A 24,209-nucleotide genomic window follows, 5' to 3' on the forward strand; every position below is an offset into this window, starting at 1 on the left:
AAAGAACTTACTCCCTTATGCACTGATCATGCCACTCCCCCTTTCTCATGCATCTTACTAAAGATAGCAAACAATTAAAAGACCCCAAAGACGGCTAAGCAAAAAACATGGCCCTAAAGTCCCCGAGCTACCCTTGCTTCAATGTTTTACAAAGTTTTAAGGGGATAACTCTGTCTTGCTTATTGTGCCATTACAAACCCGATTGTGCTGGATCTACTGTTTCTTCTCAAGTCCAATATTTCTACTAGTACTATTATGAGGGAACTAAATGCTCAACAGATAAATGAAACATGGTGGATGTACAGGTTTATAACCCAGTGCCTTCCAAACCACTGCATGTTAAGCAATACAACACACTGTCTTCCTTTAAACATAAACAGGATGACTGGAATGGTATTCACAAATTTAATACAAGATAGGCTGGTATGGTCCTGCTAGAGAAAGGAGGTGCAGCCTTAGAAAGGGTACTAGTAAGATGAAAATGGGTCATGAGACTCAGTAGCTTTGAAATACCTATGAATCTAAAGCCTGCCTCACTTTCCTCTGACAAAGTACCACTTGTACAAAATGTATTAAATGCACACTCTTCCTCACATTTCTCTTTTCCTGTGACACTTATGCCATGTTTCCTAAATGCACAACTCTTCCTCCCATTTCTCTTTTCCTGTGACACTTATACCACGTGTACTAAATGCACACTCTTCCTCACATTTCTCTGTTCCTGTGACATTTATACCATGTTTACTAAATGCAAAACTCTTCCTCACATTTCTTCACATTTATCTACCCCAGTGTCACTTGTACCACATTTCTAAAGACTGACCAACAATGATTTCAGTATCATCTCAGTTTAACAACAGAATCATATTTTGTGTCAACATTGGCTGCTTATAAATGGCAAGCTGAGCACAGATATTTTCAAAATCTAGATGGTATGTAACCATGTATAATACCAAATCAATACTATGTCCAAAATGCGACTTTTAAAGTTTATAGTTTATTGACTATGTACATTTAAACATTATATTTCTAGTTACATTTACCTCTTGACCCAGCTCCATGCTGCACAGTTTTGTTGATTGACTTTTGGCATCAACCATGACATTGAACATGGTGCATATTGACTGTGGGACACGAAAATCTGTTGATCGGCTGGTTTTCTGCAACTTCACTTCAAATGCAATTCTTGTTCTATAAGGAAAAGACAGAATTTGATGGATATTAATGCACATCACAAGCTCAGACTTCTGAATGGTCAATGCACATTCTATGTTGGTTAATTATTTTTCACAAGTGCCCCAAAACAAAGAGTGATCACAAGCTTGACTTTATTATGTTACTAGATTCTGCTACTGTACCTGTGGTGCCTTATGCCATCATAATCAAGCAAAATTGATTATCTGTGACAGGAATCGACTACCTTTACGTAGTTAATATATCATTCATTTTGGCCAGAAAAATAAACCTGTTTTAAGTATCAAGATTAAGGCTAATTTCCTTATAATCACATTCCATCTACACACAAATAAATCAGAAATACCTAGTGTTTTATAAAGGTTTTATGGTTGTTTCACTTCAGGCAATTATAAACTCTGCTATTGTATTCATCTGTTAATTAAGTACCTTAAAATAAATAAACACATGCAAAGGACACAATATAAACCTGATGACTGTTTATTTGTTTTGAGTGCTTATGTCTCTGCAGTAAACTTGGACATTTTAGAATTAAAATAAAACAAAACAAAACAAACAAAACATATGTATGTATGTGTGTGTGTGTATATATATATATATATATATATATATATATATATATATATATATATATATAAACATACCTCTTTAAAAGAACCACCAGCTGTCATGTGATACATTTCACCCAATAAAAACATCACCTGTGTTTAAGGGCACTTTTAAACTACTATAATTATTAATTCCTGGAAATTTGCCTGCATTAAGTGTTAGTGGTCATACGAGGTCATTGTAATCCACTCTGTGCCAGAGTCACTACCTCTCATTCTGTGAGATTTGACCATATCTAGTAACATAACAGTTAGGACCAAATTTAGCAACAGGGACAGTCTGCGGTGCACAACTCATATCAGGAACTTCTGGATTCATCACAGGAATAGGAATGTCCTCTGGAACTTCCTCTGGAATTGGAACACCGGACAACTCACTCTGAGATAAAGAGTCTTTCTCACAGGCTAAATTCTTTTGATGTTGCTAAGGATATTAGTAAATAGCAGCTAAACTTCACTGTGCTCAGGCTACCATCTTGGCTGCCATATTTGACAGATGGGAATTATTTTTATATGAGGTAGCAACAAAACAGGAAGGATGGCTATTAGGAAATAGGTGACTGCAGAGCACAAAATAACTCAACAGTTATAACACAGAAATGCAGTGTGTATAGTAATGGGTATATTTTTTAATTGCTAAAATATATGTCAAAGGAGGAATGAGAATTGAGAGAAATGGCAGCATTGGGTAAAGGGATGATGGAAGGAGGATGTCCAAATGGAAGAAGGAAGCTATGCTCATTGTTCACACAGTAATCTGCAAAAAGGAAAGGGGTTAAAATTCTAGTTTTACTTGCAGATTTAATTCTCCCTTATAGAAATATGAATGCCCTGAACAGATTTAATAGTGATTTAGTACAAATCAGAATAGAGGTATGGATATAAACGAATGGAAGCAGTGTTGTCATGTTGTATAGACTAACAATAGGTAGAAAGAGACAAATGGTCACACATAATTTTTGAGCTATAAGTCATTATGAAGAAGGAGCTACACACACAGAGGTCTATAAAGATTTATTATAATATTAGTCCTGAAATATTTTTCTTCTCCCCAATAACATAACAGTCATATTTTGCTATCTCTTTTAAACATAATCCCCCTCACATGAGACTATGATCATCTAAATGTGTTTACAGCCAAGTATGACACACTACTCTACAACCAATAATTACTTCAGTGCATTATTACTACTATTACTAATACATGAATTACTACATATGCCAATGCTTCCTAGTTCAAGCTAAAGTGATTATCAGAAACTTTTTATATTATGTATTACCTATTGATTTAACATGAATAACTCACATTTTCCTATCTTAACTCTTTTAAGACTTGCTTAGCCTTATAGCTATAACCTCAGATATGTGTTTTTACAAAATGTGCTAATTTATATAGTATAAAATACTAATGATTGCTTCAATTGTTTAATACTTCAGTTATAACATAGATCTTTTCTCCCTAAAGGATATAAGAAATATCACCTGGAGTCTGGAAGTGAGGAAGGTCTTTTATTAACTAAGCCCTGGGTACAGGGATGACAGAAGGAGGATGTCCAAAGGGAAGAAGGGAAGCTATGGTCATTGTTTATACTGTCATTTGCAAAAAGGAGACGGGGAGAATGTATTGTAATTTGCCATGTAATAAGAGGGAGAGGAAAAAGATAAATCAGAAACATTTGCTGTAGTGGACTGCAGCTAGTATATTTTTTACTTAAAAAACTGTTTTGCTGTGTGAATGCCAGACTTTAACAAGATTGTGCATGTCATTCCAACACTTCACAACAATGCATACAATCAAGTATATATTGAAAATTATTGTAATTAGTTGTTCTAGTTAGGTGCAGCAAAAGAGGAATGCTTGTATAAGTATTAATGCTTAGAAATATAAAAAGAGACAATACATTAAAAATAGGGGTTTCTCATCACAACATTAGATCTCAGAGTAGAACTCTAGCTGCTGAACATATTAGGGCGTGAGTTATATCAGGATCACTCATAATGCTTTCTAACATTTCATGCTGTTCGAGCCCATACCATAATGAATTCCCAACTACCCCTCCAATTCTGGAACATACAAAAGAAAGAAAAACAAAAAAAATGCAACAGAAGGTGGGAGGACAGAGGGTAGAATATTTCCTACTCTGATCTCAGAGATCCAGTGATTTGGTATTGTAAAGCTCCAGACTTATACAGATGCAGTGGGACCATTCAGCAGATAAGTTTCTCAGGCTTGCTGAGTCTCTCACATTCCATAATTCACTGCTACTACCTTTATTTTCAATTCTTTTTGACCGTAGAAGTTGCCTAGTGTATTTAATGGCTCCTGGCTGCTTTTGCTGTTTTTTTTCTTTTTGTGAAGAATTCTTCAAAATATCAAGTACAATTATGCAAATGGAGTGCACTGTTTGCATCACCACCACTTGGATACATTTGAGAAAAAGTGTCTATCACATGCCAGAAAGATCGTATGCAGTTTTACTGGTTATAAAAATATTTCAGATACAGCTCTTTCTTTTTCAGAAAATTCTATTGTTAATAACAATTCTTTTTAATAGATACTATCTTAATAAAACCAGATAGTTTAAATACAGTGGTTCAGTCATTACTTGATTTAAAAAAATACATGTCTGCAATAAAATCATATTCGGTTTACCAAGATAAACAGATAACCAAACTGATGGGTAAACTAATTAAAGGTCAAGAATGAATTATTTAACCTCACAACTAATTGACAAAGTAGTTGCTGATAATGAAAAGATCAAGGAGTCATTTGCATCAGTTCAAGAGAAAATCTTGAATATAGAAATGAGGGCAAGAAAACTTAATCTTCACTTTATTAGAATTCCCAAATATTTAGATAGTACACAACCTAATCTAGCATTATTCAAGAAGTGTTATCAACACTTACAAATAAAGTGAATTTGAAGAATTCAGTTATGATCAAGCCTAATGTCTTTCCCCAAAACAAGGAATAAACTCAGCTGTCACAGAGATTTTTCTTCATATGCAAACAGAAATTCAATTTTATGTAACTCAGAATGTTCCTGTTTAATCATGTTTCAATAACAATCCAGCAAGATTTATCCTCAAAAATTAGTCAAAAAAGAAATTTTGCTAAATTACTTATTACTTAAACAGCTCTGGCTAGAATGTATGGTGAGCAGATTTCAATTTCCTGCTATTAGTCATATTAAATATAATGATTTATCTTTATCTTATTCTCTGCCAAAGAAGTATAAAAACTAAGCTATCAGCAATTGACATTTTGCCATCAGCTCCCATGGATGGGGATGTTCCAGTCTTCAATGTGTACTCTAGTGTCAGACTTACTCTTTTTTATAGGGGGAGGTACCTCCACTCTACTTAGATTTTGCTGATTATTTGTTTGTAGTACTGAATAATGAATATTTTCTCAATTAATGTTAATAGTTTGAATCATGTTGTTAAGTGATCAAAATTCATTAAGCTAATAACCATTCAGACAATATTGTATGATTGGTGGAAATGATTTTTTTTGATAAATCATTAAGTTTCTTCATTTCAAAACCTTTTGGAATTTTTAATTCTTCTGGTAAAATGGCCAGAGGTACAGGAATTTTACTTATTCATCCTGACTTTAAAATTATTGTTAAGTTAATGGATAGCAGTAATAGAATAAAAATCACATTTATAATCATTTCAGTATATACTCCATTCACGGGCTATAATCTCTTTTTAAGATTATTCTGCCAGGACATTTTAATATCTAATTTTCTGTACAAACAAGACTTTATAATATAAATGCCTAGAAGAGCTTTACAACCAGTTACAGTTTGATGACTGGAAATATTCTCCTATTCCAATGCTTCACTCATAGAGATGCTAAATTTAAAAAGTCAGCAAAATTAGATTATATATTTGCCTTCTCATAATTTTCTAATTTAAAAGATGTTAACATTTTTACTATAATTATTTGAACTCACCCTTGTAGTAATTTTCTCTATTTTTGCTATAGTGCTTCAATGAAAATGTTCTTTTTAATACAAAATATTTAAAAATATTCTAAAGATATATAAACAGCAAACGAGAAATTCTGGACAAAAACTGCTCAGACTACAATCCTTTACAGTTACATTTAGGCAGCTTTTAAGTCCTTTATTACTGGAATTTTTTTCAACTAACATTAAGGGAAACATTAGAAGAGAGAAGAACTTGACTCCCTCTTAAAACAACTTATTATTCTAGATCATTTAGTTGGAATTAATTATAACAAATACATTCAACAAAGAACTGAATGGCATCTAAAATAGAAGGAAGTATAAATGGATCTTGGGAGATCTACTTTATTAAAGGTTAGATAAAAAAGGTACTTTAACAAGGAGTATCATAGATCATTTTTCAAAAAAGTGTTCAAATTTAACATAAATATTTTCTAAGATCAATTAATTCTCTTTCAGAAATTAAAATTAATTCACCATGCATGCTTAAAGATTTTGCCAATTATTATATTTCTATTAATTCAGCATCATATTTATCAGACTATGGCAAAACAGCTCATTTTCATTCTCTGTGTGGAATCAGCTTATCAAAATCATTTGATTATGCCCCTCAACAAAAGCTATAGAAGATACAGTCCTTAACCTTTACTGATGATAAAGTACCAGGACTGGATTCCACACCAATGAGATTTTATGAATGCTTTTCAAAGGTGTTAGCCCTCAAATTACTAAGGGTATTGGAAACTTGCAATTTATTTAAATCATGCAGTTATATTTTTCCATACAAAATTAACTTTAACTAAAAAACTGGGGAAAATTTGTTAGACTAATCAAGTTATCATCCTATTTTGCTTTTGTATATAGCCTACAAAACTGTGTCAAAAATGAATAAATTATTTTTGTGTATAAGTTGTAATTATTTGCATCCAATCATCTATTTAGTTCAGGTAAAAATGTATGTGGCTAATTAATATTTACAAACAATTATTCTTCATTTGAAAAGAATAAGAATTTATTTGACACTACCTAAGCTTTTGTTTTATTAGACAAAGAAAAAGCTTAGTAAATGTAAATAGAGAATTTCAATTTGATGACTTGAAGTACACCTTTTAAACTAAATATTATATAATAAGTGGATTAGCTTCAGATTTATTCATCCAGAATCATGGAGTATGCTAAGGCTGTACTTTTCCATCAATCCTTTTTCTTTTAATTATCAACACTACTATCAGATGCATTAAACAATATATATATATATATATATATATATGTATATATATATATATATATATATATATATATATATACATATATATATATATATATATACACACACACACACACACACACATATATATATATATATATATATATATATATATAGCTCCTATTTCAGTTAATAATCAGCATATAAATTTTATACCTTACATGAATAATTTTATGTTAGTTTCTAAAACCGATAACTCCTTAAACATACTTTCCTTTTTCAATAATATTTGTGAGTTCATAAGTTACATGTTTGTATTTTTCCATATCTAAAATTTCACTGTTAACAAAAAATTATACTGACATTACCAAATCTCATGGGTAAGGAAGCTAAAATGTTTGGGCTGGATCTACTGTGCTGATTTGAGTTACTTAGCTGAATAACAATAAGCATTTATAAAGGTATAAAATATAGCTAATAAATGCAATATATCAATTTTTATTTCCATGTAAAATGTGTTTAAGTTAAAAATGTTTCCATATTGGTCCTTCTTCCTTCAAAATATACTTTTACACCAGAACAGGGATAAAATTAAAAGAATTTAGTATAAACTTTTCTGGATAGGAAGCTTACCTAGAATCCCATGGTATATTATAATTGTACCATAGACTGCAATTGGATATAACATCAGTGATTCTGAGGTCTCTAAAGTTCTTCAGGTTGTGATAAATTACTTTAACTGTAATCTGATTTTTTTCAAAATTTATAAAGGTATCATCAATAATTATATTTTCTTTGGGCTCATATTCCTTCAAAGACTGGTTTCCCAAATCTTTTATGCAGCAGAGTACATAAACAGATCCTTTAATTTTTTCTCACTGATTACGATGGCCATTCAAATAGCTTAAAAATAAAAGAATGTGTTAGGTCTCAGGATATAATTCAGTTGAACAGAAAAAAATAAGAAAAATAATGTCTGAGATTCAGAAAGGTTACCTCCTTGGTAAGCTTGTTTTACAACTGATTTGGAAACAACTCTATCGCAGTGATCTACTACAAAGGCATGTAACACTATGGTGGGCTGTCTCTGTGGCCTACCACAAATTCTAATGAGGCATTCTATGGGAGCAGCCTATGCTAATTAGCTATGTGTTTTACCCTGGAAATGCCAACAATAAGGCATTTATACAGCTGAGGGATTCAGAGATTCACTCAGCTGCGTAAATTAGCTTGGCCAGCTAAATTACTAAACTTGGCCAAAATTTTAAAGAAATATTTAACTCTTAAAGTCTGCCATTATAACTGACTGTAACCATCAGTGAGGTACAGGGAACAGAGGAGCAGCATAATCAGGGACAGTGTTGAAGGATACTGGTGTGTCTGACTGGGGGATGCCATACCTTTAAAAAGTCATGCTGAATACTTCAGGACAAAGCCAGGAGGAGCACTACATGACACCAAGAAGATTTTCTATTTCTTTGAGTCACTTAAAAACTTAGTAGAGTAGCAATCAATAAAAATTATGAAACTCTAATGTCTGGTGTTATTGACTAACTACCTACAATCATCTGTAATTCACAAAGGGCAAGGGAAAATAAGAGGATATATCAAAGACATTCTATTAGCTCAGGGACAGGTAATGTATATGTCAGTATGTGTGTGTGTATGTGTGTGTGTGTGTGTGTGTGTGTGTGTGTGTGTGTGTGTGTGTGTGTGTGTGTGTGTGTGTGTGTGTGTGTGTTTGAATGTGCACATGTGTGTGGGAGAGTGACTGAGGAGGAGGTGTCTGTTCTAGCATGATGCATGGGCTGCCAGAAAAGTTTACCACAGGAAAGCATTGATTAGCATTAGTGGTAACTGCCAGCGATTTAGAGGCATGCAAATTAGCTGATAATGAGGTCTGTTCATATTGTGGCTAACATGTCTCTGGACTTTCCATGATTGTGGAAACAGACCATTTTGGCCAGAACTCTTACCACCCAATGGTAGGATTCTTACTGAATCCCAATAAATATGTATTTTGATCCATCCCACTTCCAAAATATTAAGTTATATAAAGAAAAAACTATTTCCTTTAGTGGCAAGCTCCAGGGTCAGTTCTGGTGAAGAAGTAATTAGCCGTTGGAATACAGAATTAGTTGATAAAATTGATCTGAGTTTGGCAAGGTCTAGCAATAGAAAACTGTATTGCTGAATTCTTTTTTTGGAACAGAGTCATTTATCAAAAGGTTCTTTTAAATGTGTATATTTTTCTAGATAGATTGGTTGGGCTATACTCAACAAATCATGCTGGTATGGATGTGGTAACAAAGGTATATGGTGTCATATATGATGGTTTTGTCCTAGAATTTATTCATGGTGGGCCAAAACCAATATTCTGTTTTTACAGTTTACCGGTTACCATCTTAACTGTACTTTTTCAGTTTTGATATTTTGTAACGGTGATGATATTCCTACTAAGAAAAGAACTGAAGCTCTGGCAAGCCAGATTCCAAAAGTAAAAACTTTAATAAACTAAGCACTTCCATCCTGTAAAAAAAAAGGGACTTCATCAGAGTTAAAAACATATCCCCTCCCAAACTATTTAATTTCTTACTTAAGCAACCACAAGCCAGGTTCTATTTAAAGTACATTGTTTCCAGGCTTCCTTAAAGACACACAAAAATATTTGTAACTTCAACTAAGAAAACATATCTCTCAGTTCACAAATATAAATACATAAAAACATTGATATATATAGTTCAAACAATGAATATAATAACAGCTTAAAAAGTAAAAATCATTTGAGCTAAGTTTCTATAATTATGTGACCACATCTAACAATATCAAACAGTCATGGCTTTATGTTTTAATATAACAGAAATAGCAACACTGTTGTTGATGCCTGGCTAGTGACAAGCATTTGCATGCAATTGCCAGATCTATTCTCTCTGCTCTACTACATTGTCTATGTCTCCCTCTCTCCCACTCATTACAACGCTCTCAATCACAAAAAAATAAATATCTTAAAATCCTTACATATTGCAGATTGCCTAAACAGATCATTAGTGGTTTTGCAATCTTATTGTTGTGTTGCTGCTTGACTGTCTGGAGTTCCAGCCAAGAGGTTTCAGCCATGACCTCTCAATCTGATCCATTATCTGGTGATTTAACTATCCTGCTGAAGCAGCTCGCCAAGTATGTAACCATTTCTTCAGATTCAGTGCTGGTTACAAATGTTAGTCAGCATTTTTCTAACATTTTTGATTCAAGTGGGTTAAGTCAACTTAACATCTGTCCCCAAGCTGATATTCAGCACAATGGTGAAAGGAACACCAAGGATGATTTAGGTAAATGGTTAGTTTCATTCAGTTTTGAATTTTATGAGACTGAAGCAAAATCAAACAGCACTTTAAGCTACAGGACACTTGCAAATGGACAACTTTTTTCTTTCAGAATGTATTCAAATGCAAAACGTTCCAAAGGGGTTATGCCTATGGAAGTTCCTGTCTGGCACTATGATAGATTCTGCTTTCCACAGTGAATTATTAGAGCTGTTTGGTCACACAGACTGTGAGCTGATTAAGCTCATCATAAAGGATAATGAATGTAAGTTGCAAAGTTGAACTTGGAGATTAAAGTTTTAATGACAATATTGTAGAAGACTTATTTTCTGTGTATGAAAATGCATATACTACTGGCTTTAAGGTGGCCAAACTCATCTCCCAGAACATGGAGAGGAAATAAAAAAATGTGGTCAGGGATAAACATGACTATCTGGAAGATATGGTTTATCCCTGTCTCTGTGAAAATAAAAACAGCAAGAAAGTACCTTAGTAAACAGACATGGCTGATTCTACCATAGCTGGCAGTGACATGGATACAGTGCCAGAAAATGATCGAATTCATGTTTTAGAAGAAACAAAGCCTCAGAGGTCAGAATCATTGGCCAATCAACCGAGCCGTATTGCAGGAGTTCCAACAGGCAATATTAGAAGGGGAGGGGAAAGGACAAGAAAAGACAAAAGTAAGTATTGCCCCCAGCACTTATGGTCCTAATGATGAATTAAATTACTTTAGGATATGTAATTTAAGTCAGATTTATGTTACAGATGGCCATTTTTCATTGCTTAATTAGCCAGTGTGCTAATTCAATTAAATCTTTATACCTGGCAGTTGAGTTTGAGGTTGTGTTGGAAATATGGTCCATGACCATCTGTTTCATGTGACAAAGAAAAATATGTTTATACCACCCCTCCCACCCTATGGTAACTGTTTCTGAAGCACTTTATGAGGGCCAAATCAGTACCCTTTGTGCAAAAAAAGTCCTTTTGTTGACAGCCTTATAGTCCAAGAAAGGACTACACTAAAAAACTTATGTCAAATAGAAACATCAAGGTGATGAAAGTTGATAGGGGTGGGGGTGTACTTATTATGGACTGTGAGGTCTATTCTGGTAAAATGTTTGAGATTCTAAACATTGGCCCCTATGAGACAGTTTCCAAAAATGAGGTGAAGATTGCATATGCCAAGATAGACTTTTGTTTAATGCATATGGTTAGCTAAGGCAGTATTACTGATCAGTTTTATGCATATTTGACAGTAGCAACACCCATGATACCAACAATTTCAGGATTCAAAAGATACATAAGGATTTCAGCAATTCCCTATTAAGACCAATTGCAGCTATTTGTAACTCCAAAACAGCATTTTTGACTACCTTTATTGACCAGCATTGTAGATATCTGCTGACTGATAAAATGCACATTTTACAAGACTCCTGGCATTTGCTGCAGAACCTCAACACTTTGGATTTTAAAGGGAACATTTTGTTTGCTACTACTGACATTATGAACCTGTTCTCTATAATTCCACATGACAAACAGATTGGTTTATGAGTATTTTAAAAGATCAGTTACTTAGCAACAATTAGATTATTGTCCTGCATGAGTTATTAGGTTTAGTACTGAGGAACAACTTTGTTTTTTTTTTTGAAAGTGAATACTATACTCTGATTTCTGGGGTGGCTATGCTCCCCTTTATTTGAACTCGGTGTTACTATTCTGTGAAAAATCACATGCATTCACGTCAAGTTATTTTGATGTGTTATATGGATATTTTAGATTTTTGAATGACATTCTCATTTTGTGGAAGGAAGGACACTGTCTTTTGAAGTTTCTAGAGTATCTGAATGCAACTACAGCTATTTTAAGAGCTATGACTATGCTAAAATTGAATATTTGGTCAGGTCCATAAGTAAGGACAGGTTAAATCAAAGATTCACATCCATACTTTTTCACAAACCTTTTTCAATTCATATTTGTACTTTGGCAGATGTCTCCCTTATTCTCAAAAGAAAAGTATAGTTAAGGGACAACTGGCGCATATGTCAAGGTTGATTAGTGATAATGGCATATTCAGAAAAGAAGTGGGAAAGTTGGTTGATATGTTGTATGCCAGGAACTACCCCCATTCCTTACTCAATGATATTAAGGAAAAAATTAAGAGAGGGAGGAAAAAGTTTTATCCACTTTTGGTTGGCAGTAATAAGGACCTGTCAAAGGAATTAGTGACTAATAACACTGACAAAAATGAGGGTCTGTGGTATTGCCTTTCAGTAGGGATACCCTTCCCATATTTGATGTACTTAGAAAAACTGGGGGTCTGATGTTTTCTTAGGACTTGAAGAGGAGGTTAAGGGATGCACCGGCTGTGACCTTTACTAGATGTAAAAACGTGAACAATTGATTGGAAGAAGGACAGAACAAGACTGCAAATTATTAATCCACAGCTAGAGTGTCTAAATGTGGTAAATGTAAATACTGCAATTTTGATAATGATGGTCCTTATGTTAGTATTGAATGGTATGACAAGGTGATAGGATGCTCAGGCTCATGTAATTATGATTCTGTGGAGTTTATGTCGCCACTTGTGTTTCAGACTTTATGGGCATGTCAGTAACATTATCATCACAAAAAACACTAACTCTCTGTTTAGGCATTCTGCAATATGTAAGAATTTTAACAAATTTACTTTTCTGTGATTGGTAGAGTTGTAAGGAGGACGTGAGAGAGAGAGGGAGACAATGACAATGTATTAGAGCACAGAGAATTGATCTGGCAATTGTGTTTAAATGCTTGTTATGAGCCTGGCATCAATGACAATGTTTCTATTTCTATTATTTTAAAACAAAAAGCCATGGCCATTTGATTTTGTTAGATGCAGCCACATAATTACTGAATCTTAGGACACAAGATTTTTTTACTGATTACATTAATAGTTTGAACTATATATCTATATCTATATATATATATATATATATATATATATATATATATATATATATATATCTACATCTATATCTATATATACATTCATGTTTGTATTTGTATTTGTGAACGGAGAGATATGATGTTTTTTTTCTTGAAGGTGTATATATTTTTGATGGCTGTGTCTTTAAGGAAACCTGGAAACAATGTAGTTTAACTAGAACCCAGATTATGATTCATTAAGTGAGGAGGATGTGTTTTTAACTCTGATGAAGTCCCAGTTTTTTAGGGGACAAAAGTGCTTAGTTTAGTAAAATATTTACTGTTGGAATCTGGCTTGCCGCATCTTTAGTTATTTTCTTAGTTTGATTATTGTCGTTAGTGTGCTTTTGAGTGATATTGGATACCTGTTGGGTTTTTGCTCAGCTATCTGGAGTTCCAATCAAGAAGTTTCAGTCATGACCTCTAAAGCTGATCTGTCACCTGGTCACTAGCTATCCTGCTGCAGCAGCTCTCCAAGTATATACCTGTTTCTTCGGATTCAGTGGTGGTTACAAATGCTAGTTAGCATTTTCCTGACATTTTTGAGTCAAGTGGTATAAGTCAGCACAACAGCTCTCCCCAAGCTGATATTCAGCACAATGGTGAAAGGAATACCAGGTTTGATTTAGGTAAATAGCTGGCTTCATACACTTTTTAATTTTGTGAGTCTGAAGCAAAATCAAAGGGCACTTTAAGCTCACAGATTAAGGATTTAGAGCAAATACTGTTAAAATACAGGAATTTGGAAATGGACAACTGTTTTCCTGTGGAATGTATTTAGTTATATTAGTGAACTGAGAGATATGATGCTCCCTTTCTTTAAGGTGTATATATTTTTTGGTGGTTGTGACTTTAAGGAAACCCGGAAGCAATGAACTTAAAAAAAAAAACTGGTATGTGATTGGTTAAACATATGCCAATAACTAACTAAATAAATAAATTACATTAAATAGTTTGGAAGAGGATGCATTTTTAACTCTGATGAAGTTATAGTTTTTTTTAGGGGCCAAAAGAATTTAGTTTATAAATGTTTTTACTGTTGGACTCTGGCTTACCACAGCTTCAATTCTTTTCTTAGTTGTTGTTAGCATGTTTTCCAGTAATGATACTTCTATCAATCTAATAACATTTCTTTATTTGATCAGTTTACTCAAAAAAGTGTCCTTATCTGTATGGAACCCTAATTAAATCAAGCTCAATATGTACATATGCACAAGTGGTGGTAACTATTTACACATAATTTGGAGATCTGAGTCACTTGAGTCATAATGGATCATCTTTATCTATGTTTCATGTTTTTGTTGTTGTTGTAACTGAGGTATTTGTGGTGGTTGAGTTCTGTAGGGATGGATAAGGGTTAGGTTAGACATATCAACTTTTTTTCTTTACATTTTGTCGTATTATTGGGTCTATTCTAAAAGGTACTATGGCAGTCGTATCAAAATTTTCTTTTAAAATTTTTCATAGCATTATGATGTAACATGGATCTATTCTAAAAATGTAATAAAAAGTCAGATCACACAATTATTTTTGTCCTTTACACACTTTTCTTTGGCTGAAGACATTTTACATTTTTTGCTTTTTTCTGTTATCTTAATTATTGCTCTTGCATGCATTTCAGATCCTCATAAAGTCAAAGGTTTCAGTCAATGACATATGAAAAGCAAACAAAATAATTAATGTAAAGAAAATGTTAAAAGTAAAGAAACAAAACATTCTCTCACAAAGAGTAGAAAATATAAGGACAAAAAGCTCTGAATGATCTCACCCAATTTTTTTATAATTTTTTTGATTCCCATAGTAGCTGTTTGATGGACCCCCACCTTATTTATTGACAGCATCTTTCCTGATACTTATTTGACTTTGGATCAGGGCTACAGAAATGGCATCGAGCAGATTGGAAAAGGGTGTAGATAGAAGATGAAGGTGTTCCAGTATGGTACCATCCTGACAGCTGCTAAAACAATTTTTTGAATGCTAATAGATTAGTATTAGGCTAACTGCCCTTGTCAACCACTCTAATCCTAGCCAATTACTCAATGTGAGAATCAAACCCCATACCTTGTGTTTGTAAGGTAAATACCTTAACCATTATGACAGTCTCCCACCCTCATGCAATCTCTTGCATATTTCCCAACAGTCATTATATATGCACGTCTCTGGCCTAGAATCACTGGTCTCCTCCAATCACTGTCAGTCTTTGGCTGAAAACCCTGAACCTCCATCCTAGAACAGGTAAGCCTACAAAAATGACAGGGTTCACTAATCAAACCCAAGTCACCTAGGTTGTAGTCAGACTTCAATCCTTCTATACTACAAAGCCAATGATCTCACCCATTATTTCAAGGACAGCTGAAATAGCCTGGGGCCATTGAGCACACAAGAAAGTATTTGTGGTTGGAAAGAATGAGAGAGGTAGCTGCTGGGAATAGTGCATTTAGGACTAAGAAGAAGGGATAAGCTGTTTATCGAAGTTTTAAGTTCCAAACATTTCTAAACTCTGCTGTATAAGTCTTAATGGTCCCAACAGCAATAAATCTATCATAGCAGATCAAAAAGGATGATGAATTTACATATTCCATGGCTAGCATCTACTCATCAGGACCAGCAAATTGGCCATCTCCCTACTACTGAACTCTCACTGCAGAGAGGATCAGTTGATTGGGAATTCCTGGGCAGGAATGAATAGGCCATAAAGCTCACACCCCATCTAAGGATTCCCAGCTCCCATGGCCAATGAATGAAAAGGCTGAGTGGGTACAGCTACAGAAGCCACTGTGCTCTATCCTGTGAGAGGTAAGAAAGGAGGGTTAAAACTATTTAAGAGTCTTAATAAAGCAAAATATTAAACTACACAATTTAAAGAATCTGGTGAATTTTATTAATATATTACATTTTATGCTTCTATAACCACTCTTTTTGCATATTTCTATTTCACACTCATAGTTCCTTACAGTACCATGGCAATGTTTGAAGTTGACTTCCACAAGCAAGTAAAATTAATGATAGATAGCATATGGTAAGGAAGGGTGTGACAAATAAAATGACATTATGAGGGAGGCATTAGGCTCTAACTAGATCTATTTTACTGTTTATATTTTTGTAAATTAATGACATATTGTGGGATATTGCATGAAAGATCATGAAGGGACACAGAAAAATATACTTTGGTTTATTATCATTAAATCGTGTTTAACTTAACCGAAAATGTAAAATATCAAATGTATTTATCAATTTTAGAAATATTGAATCATGAAAATGTCGATTGGATTTAGTTAGGAATGTCGAACTCGATATTTTCAACCACAGAGTGCATCTCCTCTTATCCTGAGTGCAACATACACTTCCCAGCTGTAAAACTTCCTCCAAGCAAGTATGTCTGCATTGATCTGCCGTCTGTAGTGTCATGATCCTTAACAACCCTACGTACCATAATTACAGCTGTTTAGGAGCAGGGTAACGGTAGTGTGGACAACAGTGATAGCACTCCAAGATGTTTTTGTCATATGAATACATCATGAACCAAAATAAAACAAGTGAAACCATGCTCATTACGATACATACGTTATGGAACGTTAACTAATGTGCTGTATAAACTGGTGTAGTGAATGTGTAAATTGCAAACATCTCTGAAAGTGTTAGAACCAGGGATCAGAATGAACAGTGTTTAGCAACTAATGCGGTGAAACCTCTGCATGTGAATGTATCCCTTTTCTCTAATAGTCTCCTAAAGGCATTCTCCCTTTCCATTAAACGTCTCCTCTTTGGGGATTGAGGGGCATACAAAAACAACCTTGACACCAAGTCCTCAATATGGTTTTGTTCCAACTGAATAGCATGTAAAATGTCCATAATGTATAGCTTCTTCCTACCTAGTAGGCTACGTAGATGACGATGCCGGAGGTATTCTTTCGGATGTACCCGTATCTCCCAGGTTTACCTAACAAATAATTTTCTTTAAAGACTGTGCATAATGCCTTGGCAGTGTCTGGCATTTCACGTTCAATACTTTCAAATGTGGGGAAAACATCGTCAGGTTTCAGAAATGCTAATGCTGGTATTTCCTTACATAGCATTGAGAATGACCTACTTTGGCCAAACTCAGCAACTAGGTGTAGTTTCTGTATTTGTCGCCATATGATTTGGCAAAAATGGAACCAACATCTCTTAGCTGCTGAGTCCAGGAAGTGTCGCATTATGGCATTTACAGCTCCTTTTTCAAAATTGCTCATAATCATCTGTGGTGCTAGAGCCAGATCATTCTCATGACACAAACGTTTAACATTTGACCAAAAGTCATAACAAATCTCACTCTTTGTAGACAGTAATGCGTACACCACGGGAATGATTTTCTTATGTTCACCTTCTGACAGAGGGCAATGTATACTATATACTTGTTTACAGTCGACCGTACTAATGGGGAAAGTGCCATCAACCATTAAAAAGTCCGCGTTACACATTATTTTTAAGTTGTTGACTGTTGTTATGACAACTAGACGATGAATATGCCCCTCATCACCATAATGTGCGATGATAAAGCTACCAATCTTAATAGGTAACATATCAGCTGTTAAATGCCCTAAATCAGTGAAATCCTTAAACGCTGCTGCTTTGCCTTTGCTCCGTGCTCTGACAACAATCTGTTTCAGTGCAGTGTTGTTTGGTAAATCATATGTTACATCTGTTGATGTACTAGCCAAAACCTCTGAAACAACCCTGCATGGTTCTTCTGTGGTTTGCTCTGCTCTCCTTTTTATGGTTGACATAACAGTATGACACTCAGATTATACAGGGTCAGGTGCATGGAAGTGTGGACTGCTTCTCTGTAAACATTCACCTTCACTAGCCTCTATAGTAATACACCTGCCCTTACATTTCTCCTTTTGCTTAAGTGAACAACACCAATATCTCCTATCACCAGTCTGCTTCTCTAGGTAGTATACATAGCTGTCAACCACCAGCATCCTCTTTCCTTTTTGGGACATGACAGTATTGTATATAGTATGCAATCTTCCTGGGCTAGCAACAGCAGTATCCACATCAGCACATATAATGTATACAGTAAGTCACAGTTTCAACCCTATGGCATATACTGAAGCATTCCAAAGTTGTACTAACGTATAATAGCTATATATAACAAATTGAACTAAATTTGCAATAGTTGGTACACATACTACTCCACAATAAATGTTTGAGTTATAGAGTTTATAATGTAAACTGGCTAGCAATATGTAACAGGGCTCCTTATACTTAGCATGGCAACTGCAAATAAAGGTATGCACATACAACTGTTAGTTTAAACTGTTCGTCCTGCTACTAACCTGTGAAGAACTCTGCATGGCTATTAGTAATAGATCCAATTTAGTAGTGTTATTGTTGATATCTCCTCCATGTACGCTCGTTACACTACTCTACAACATTTAAATATTTACATGCTGAACTCACCAATTTTGCAAAATGCACTTTCGTCGACTTTGGATTATCGAATTGCAATTAGACGAATTAAAACTGCAATTCGTCATTTCCATTCTCGAGGTAATACAGTTCGATATTGTAAGTAGATAAACACCCACTTTCGATATTTATTATTTCAATTGGGTTGTATTCGATGTAAGGATAGTAAATCATATACTTCCCATGCCATAGAGATGGCACTAAAGATTTAATGGAGTCATTGCCAATAGCATCAAAAGGCAATGTTCACCTTAGAGCTCTAACCAGACCTGGTGTGGTAGATTTACCAAACTTTTTAACATTTTCAGGAATTGATATCTTCATAATTATTAAAAATATTCAGGTGAAAAGGTAGTTTATATGTACTCATAATTGCTGGATTAATGGGGTGGGAGGTATCAGAATAGGACTGGAACATTATTTTGTTATTGTTGTGTTATTTTAAATAGTGTGTTTTGTTACAGAATGGAAGAGCAAAAAGTATTGTGGGTAAATGTCTTGCACTAGTGCAAAAATAAAATAAAATAAATTTTCATTCAAGAAAGACTTACATCAAGGCTACTAAACAGCATGATGCGCTGAAGCTTCTTCATGTCCAAATCAGCAACAGAAAAGTACCTATCATATATTAGTTATCTGTAGAACTCCATCTATGACCTGTGAAAGCCACAATACCTATCTACAAGAACTGGAGTTTTTCAATATTAAACCTAATACCATTTTCCTATGACATTTTAAGTACCCAGCAAAAGACTAGGGATCATATACCCCCACAAGTGCACAAGCACAAAGATTCCTGGACTTTGCACATACAAATGCTCTGGAAGAATTAGTCAAAGAAAGCACTAGGTGCAACAACATCTTAGACTGCATCCTTGCCTATACGGGGCCATCTTGCACTATTCCTTGCGTATCAATGTCCCCTGTTAAGTTTGATCAGAAAATTGTCTCATTGGAAATAAAACTGAAACCACAGGCCTGTTCCACCCATGATCCCTTTAGAAACTTTTCTGTGACAAACTATCTACTCATAAGTGACTCATTGCCAAGCTTCAAATCCCTACCAAACCCTGTGAAATACATGGAAGCATACACCACCAAACTGCATCAGCATGTAAACAACTACAGAGATGCAGAAACAAGTGCAAGGCAAACCCCAGAACACCCCCCTGTGGAAGAACTATAACATAAACGAGCTGTATAATAAAAGAAAGAGAACTTTGGCCAAAAGAAGAAGTTACTCAAGAATCCCTCCTCACTGCAGAAGAATGGTACAAAAACTCCCACCACCTACTGAACCCCCCAAGAAACAAACTATTTCTCTTCACTTCCAAGCCATTCCATGTCATCAAATCCAACTTCACCATAACCTCTTCCAATAAAATCCCAAATCATTCCCTGTCATTGTTATCAAATCCAACTTCACCTTAGCCTTTTCCAATAAACTCCCAAACTATTCAATGTCATCAAATCCAACTTCACCTTAGCCTTTTCAAATAAACTTCCAGACCATTCCCTGTCATCAAATCCAGCTTCACCTTTGCTTTTTCCAATAATACCACCACCAAAACAGTTTCATACACCAAGCTACAAGTAATAATAGATGAAACTATGAATTTTGCATCCTCTACAGAATTACGCCTAATTTTACTGAAAATGCAAAAATATGCATAGCCACAGCATACCTACTCCCAATCCTTTTGTATGAAGCCCCCATTCTTATGAATCTTCAAGCTACCCAATCAAACCTATTTGAGCAGTGCTATAACAGAATCTCTAAATCTGGTGCTAACCTGACATGTAGGTCACATCATTGTTCAGCCTTAAAACTACTCCTCTGGTTAGAATTCCCTAACTGCTTGTCTTACTCCCAGTTGAGTATCACACACACTTTTTTCCACAGCCACAAAAAATGTCTAAACCTAGTCAATATTTTTCTACAGTATATACCAAATAGACCCTCCATTCAAGTGATAAAAACTTACTAAGACTGATCAGATCCAGCAGTTCAACAGGCAACTCACTTTTCTCATGTCATGTGTTCAAAATGTGGAATAACATTCCACTCCCTCTGACTAGACACGACATTTAAATTCATCAAACAGAATCTAAATGAAGTGCCCAGTGGAAACTTGCTCTTGCTCTTGCCCTACCTCCAGCTAGAATAATATACTTCTCTCCCTCAGTACTACATGGCTAGTATCAAATGAGCCAAATATGTAATATTAAGCATTGCACCTTTCTGTGTTCCAGACTATGCCTAAATCAGATATGATATCCTTTGCCTATGTAATAATATTAAGCATTGCACCTTTCTGTGTTCCAGACTATGCCTAACTCAGATATGATATCCTTTGCCTATGTAATAATATTAAGCATTGCACCTTTCTGTGTTCCAGACTATGCCTAACTCAGATATGATATCCTTTGCCTATGTAATAATATTAAGCATTGCACCTTTCTGTGTTCCAGACTATGCCTAACTCAGATATGATATCCTTTGCCTATGTAATAATATTACGCATTGCACCTTTGTCCATTCCAGACTATGCCTAACTCAGCTGTGATATCCTCTGCCTATGTAATAATATTAAGCATTGCACCTTTCTGTGTTCCAGACTATGCCTAACTCAGCTATGATATCCTCTGCCTATGTAATAATATTAAGCATTGCACCTTTGTCCATTCCAGACTATGCCTAACTCAGCTGTGATAACCTCTGCCTATGTAATAATATTAAGCATTGCACGCGGTGTCTAAGACACTGTCCGGTTCGATTCTCAGCTAGAGCGTCTTCTGCGTGGAGACATGCGTGAATGGGCGTACCTTCGTTGAAGGTTGTGCATCAGGGCTGGTAACTCGGCAAGTAAAAATCAACTACCAATCATTAGCGGACCGGAGTTCCGCTGTGGTGGCCCCTAACCGGGAAAAGCCGAAAGACACAACAACATTTGTCTGTTCCAGACTAGGCCTAACTCAGCTATGATATCCTCTGTCTATGTAATAATATTAAGCATTGCACCTTTGTCTGTTCCAGACTAGGCCTAACTCAGCTATGATATCCTCTGTCTATGTAATAATTTTAAGGATTGCACCTTTGTCTGTTCCAGACTAGGCCTAACTCAGCTATGATATCCACTGTCTATGTAATAATGTTAAGCATTGCACCTTTGTCTGTTCCAGACTAGGTCAAACTCAGCTATGATATCCTCTGCCTATGTAATGATCCTAAGTAGTGCTTCACATTTCCTGCTTGTCTTGATCTACTATGTGTTGTGTATAATCTACTATGTAAGGTGCATGTTGTCAAGTCTCACTTACTTCTTCCTTGCTGATGCATATTGTATGGTTAAGCTTAATGTAGAGGTTTTCTCACCAGGCCTCCACTGAAAAGGGGCACTACCCAGTCAGACCATGCTGGTAAACAAGTGTAAATAAATAAATAAATAAAAGAAAAGGAGACTAATACCTGAAATGACAGAGCATTCACCATTAAATTAAAGAACTATGGTCCATAATCAAATCCATCAAAGCCAAATTTGAGGCAAAAATAACAACCTAAGCTAAAGAAAGCCACAAGGATTTTTTATTTATGTTCGTAATCTCAGGAGCACAATGCAGCCATGTGCTTGGCTGATTGTGAACTATGTTCCTTTCATAGAAGCTGAAGCTATAGCTAACCTACTGGCTGATAAATTCAGCTAAAACTTTACCCCTCTCTCACCATATTTATCTCACATGAAATACATGAAACCAACTCATCACCAGCTATCACACAAGACCAAGTGTTGAAAACACTCTCTAAAGCAAAATTACTGAATCAAAGGTTCTTGACCAGGTACCTGGATGCATAACGAATAGCATGAAGCATGATTCAGCAACACCTCTAACAGCACTATTCAGCCTTAGCCTCCATATGGGTTTTGTATCATGTGAATGGAGAATGGTTACAGTTAGTCCCCCTGCATAAGGAAGGATCCTACATGGACCCAGGAAATTACAGGCCAATAAGTCTGATCAGTCTTATACAGAAAGATATGGAAAGACGTCTCATGGAATTAATCAAAAAGACACAGGGAACCTGCAGTTTGAATTCGTCAAAGGCAGATCATGCTTAGTCAAACTGGTGAATATTTTTGAAAAGGTCAACAAAGCTGTGGATGAAGATAAAATGGTACACACGGCCTACATATACCTGGCTAAGGCTTTTGACAGAATCCCCCACTGCAGCAAAGTAGAAAAAAATAGCTAGGAATAAACCCCTGCATCAATTGCTGGATTTCGCTAACAGCTAGAATGCAGAAGATTAAAACAGGTGAAACTACCTCCACTAAAAGATCAGTCACCAGTGGAGTTCCTCAGGGCTCAGTGGTAGGAATTTTCATCTCCTTATCAGAAGTTAAAGCCAATTTAAGGGGCTCTGGCTGATAAGTCTGCAGATGACTGCAAATAAAGTGAAGTTTTCAAAGCTGCCAAAAAGGTTTAGCCATCCTGCAGGAAGCTTTATCCCAAACAAATAACTGGTGCTATACTGTTGGTCTAAAGCTAAATGCCAAACACAATACTATATCCTTTAGGAAGTCGACTTCTCTGTGGAGATACCACACTGATAATACACTCCTGAAAGTTAGCCCAGTTGTTAGAGATTTGGGAACTTATGTGGACAGTGACCTAACTTTCAACTAACGTGTCTACTGTGGTGAAAAAATTCTTCTATATCACACAGTTCATTAACAAAGGGATTGCTTTTGGTCCAGAGATGTTACTATTTCCTTTTATTTAGCACTCATAAGGCCATCATTTTTTTAAACAAGAAACATCTTTATTACATTATGCATGACATAGCCCATGTTACACTTATATAAATGACAATAAACCATAGCGACACAATCTCAGTTGCAAACATTATACATTTCAAACATGAGACACAACAGTAGCTACAAATATTAGGGTCTATATTGAAACACTGAACGTTTAAAACAGCGAACGATGTTTCATCAACCTTTTTCAGCGAAAGCTGAAAATGTCGACACCTCAGAACAGTGATTTCTTTCCTAGGGAAAGAAATCACTGTTCCAACCAAACAACAACAAAAAAAAAACATTAAACACTTCCAAACACATACACACGTACTTAACCCTAATTGTACCCCCGCCCAAAAAACAGTAAACAGCTGAAAACACATATGCGCGTAACCCAACCATACATCTAACGGAAAAAAAAAAGTAAACATTTTACAACATATGCTCTTACCTTAACCCGCATCCTAAGCCTAAGGTCAATAACTGTAACTGTTGCACATTTACGTAAACAGTTCCAAACACATACACACTTACCTTAACCTAATTCTACCCCCAAAACAAAAGTAAACAGCTTAAAACACATATGCACTTAACTGAGCAATACATTTTATTTATTGATTTATTCATTGACATTTGTTAACCAGGTTTGTCCAACTGGGCTTGTGGCCCATTTTCAG

General features: G+C 35.1%; 1 protein-coding gene across 15 annotated transcripts in view; it reads right to left on the reverse strand.

Annotated features, from left to right (window-relative positions):
* CADPS (calcium dependent secretion activator) overlaps window positions 1-24,209 on the reverse strand; it is a 2,296,269-nt gene that overhangs the window by 368,952 nt on the left and 1,903,108 nt on the right. For all 15 annotated transcript variants that reach the window (XM_044077436.1, XM_044077434.1, XM_044077437.1 and 12 more), the window contains one exon: window positions 1,044-1,191. In XM_044077436.1, the coding sequence (XP_043933371.1) occupies window positions 1,044-1,191 (148 nt within the window). The remainder of the gene's footprint in view (window positions 1-1,043; window positions 1,192-24,209) is intronic.

Source organism: Protopterus annectens, chromosome 7.part0 (genome assembly GCF_019279795.1).
Source record: "Protopterus annectens isolate FY-2018-M chromosome 7.part0, PAN1.0, whole genome shotgun sequence".
NCBI lineage: Eukaryota > Metazoa > Chordata > Ceratodontiformes > Protopteridae > Protopterus > Protopterus annectens.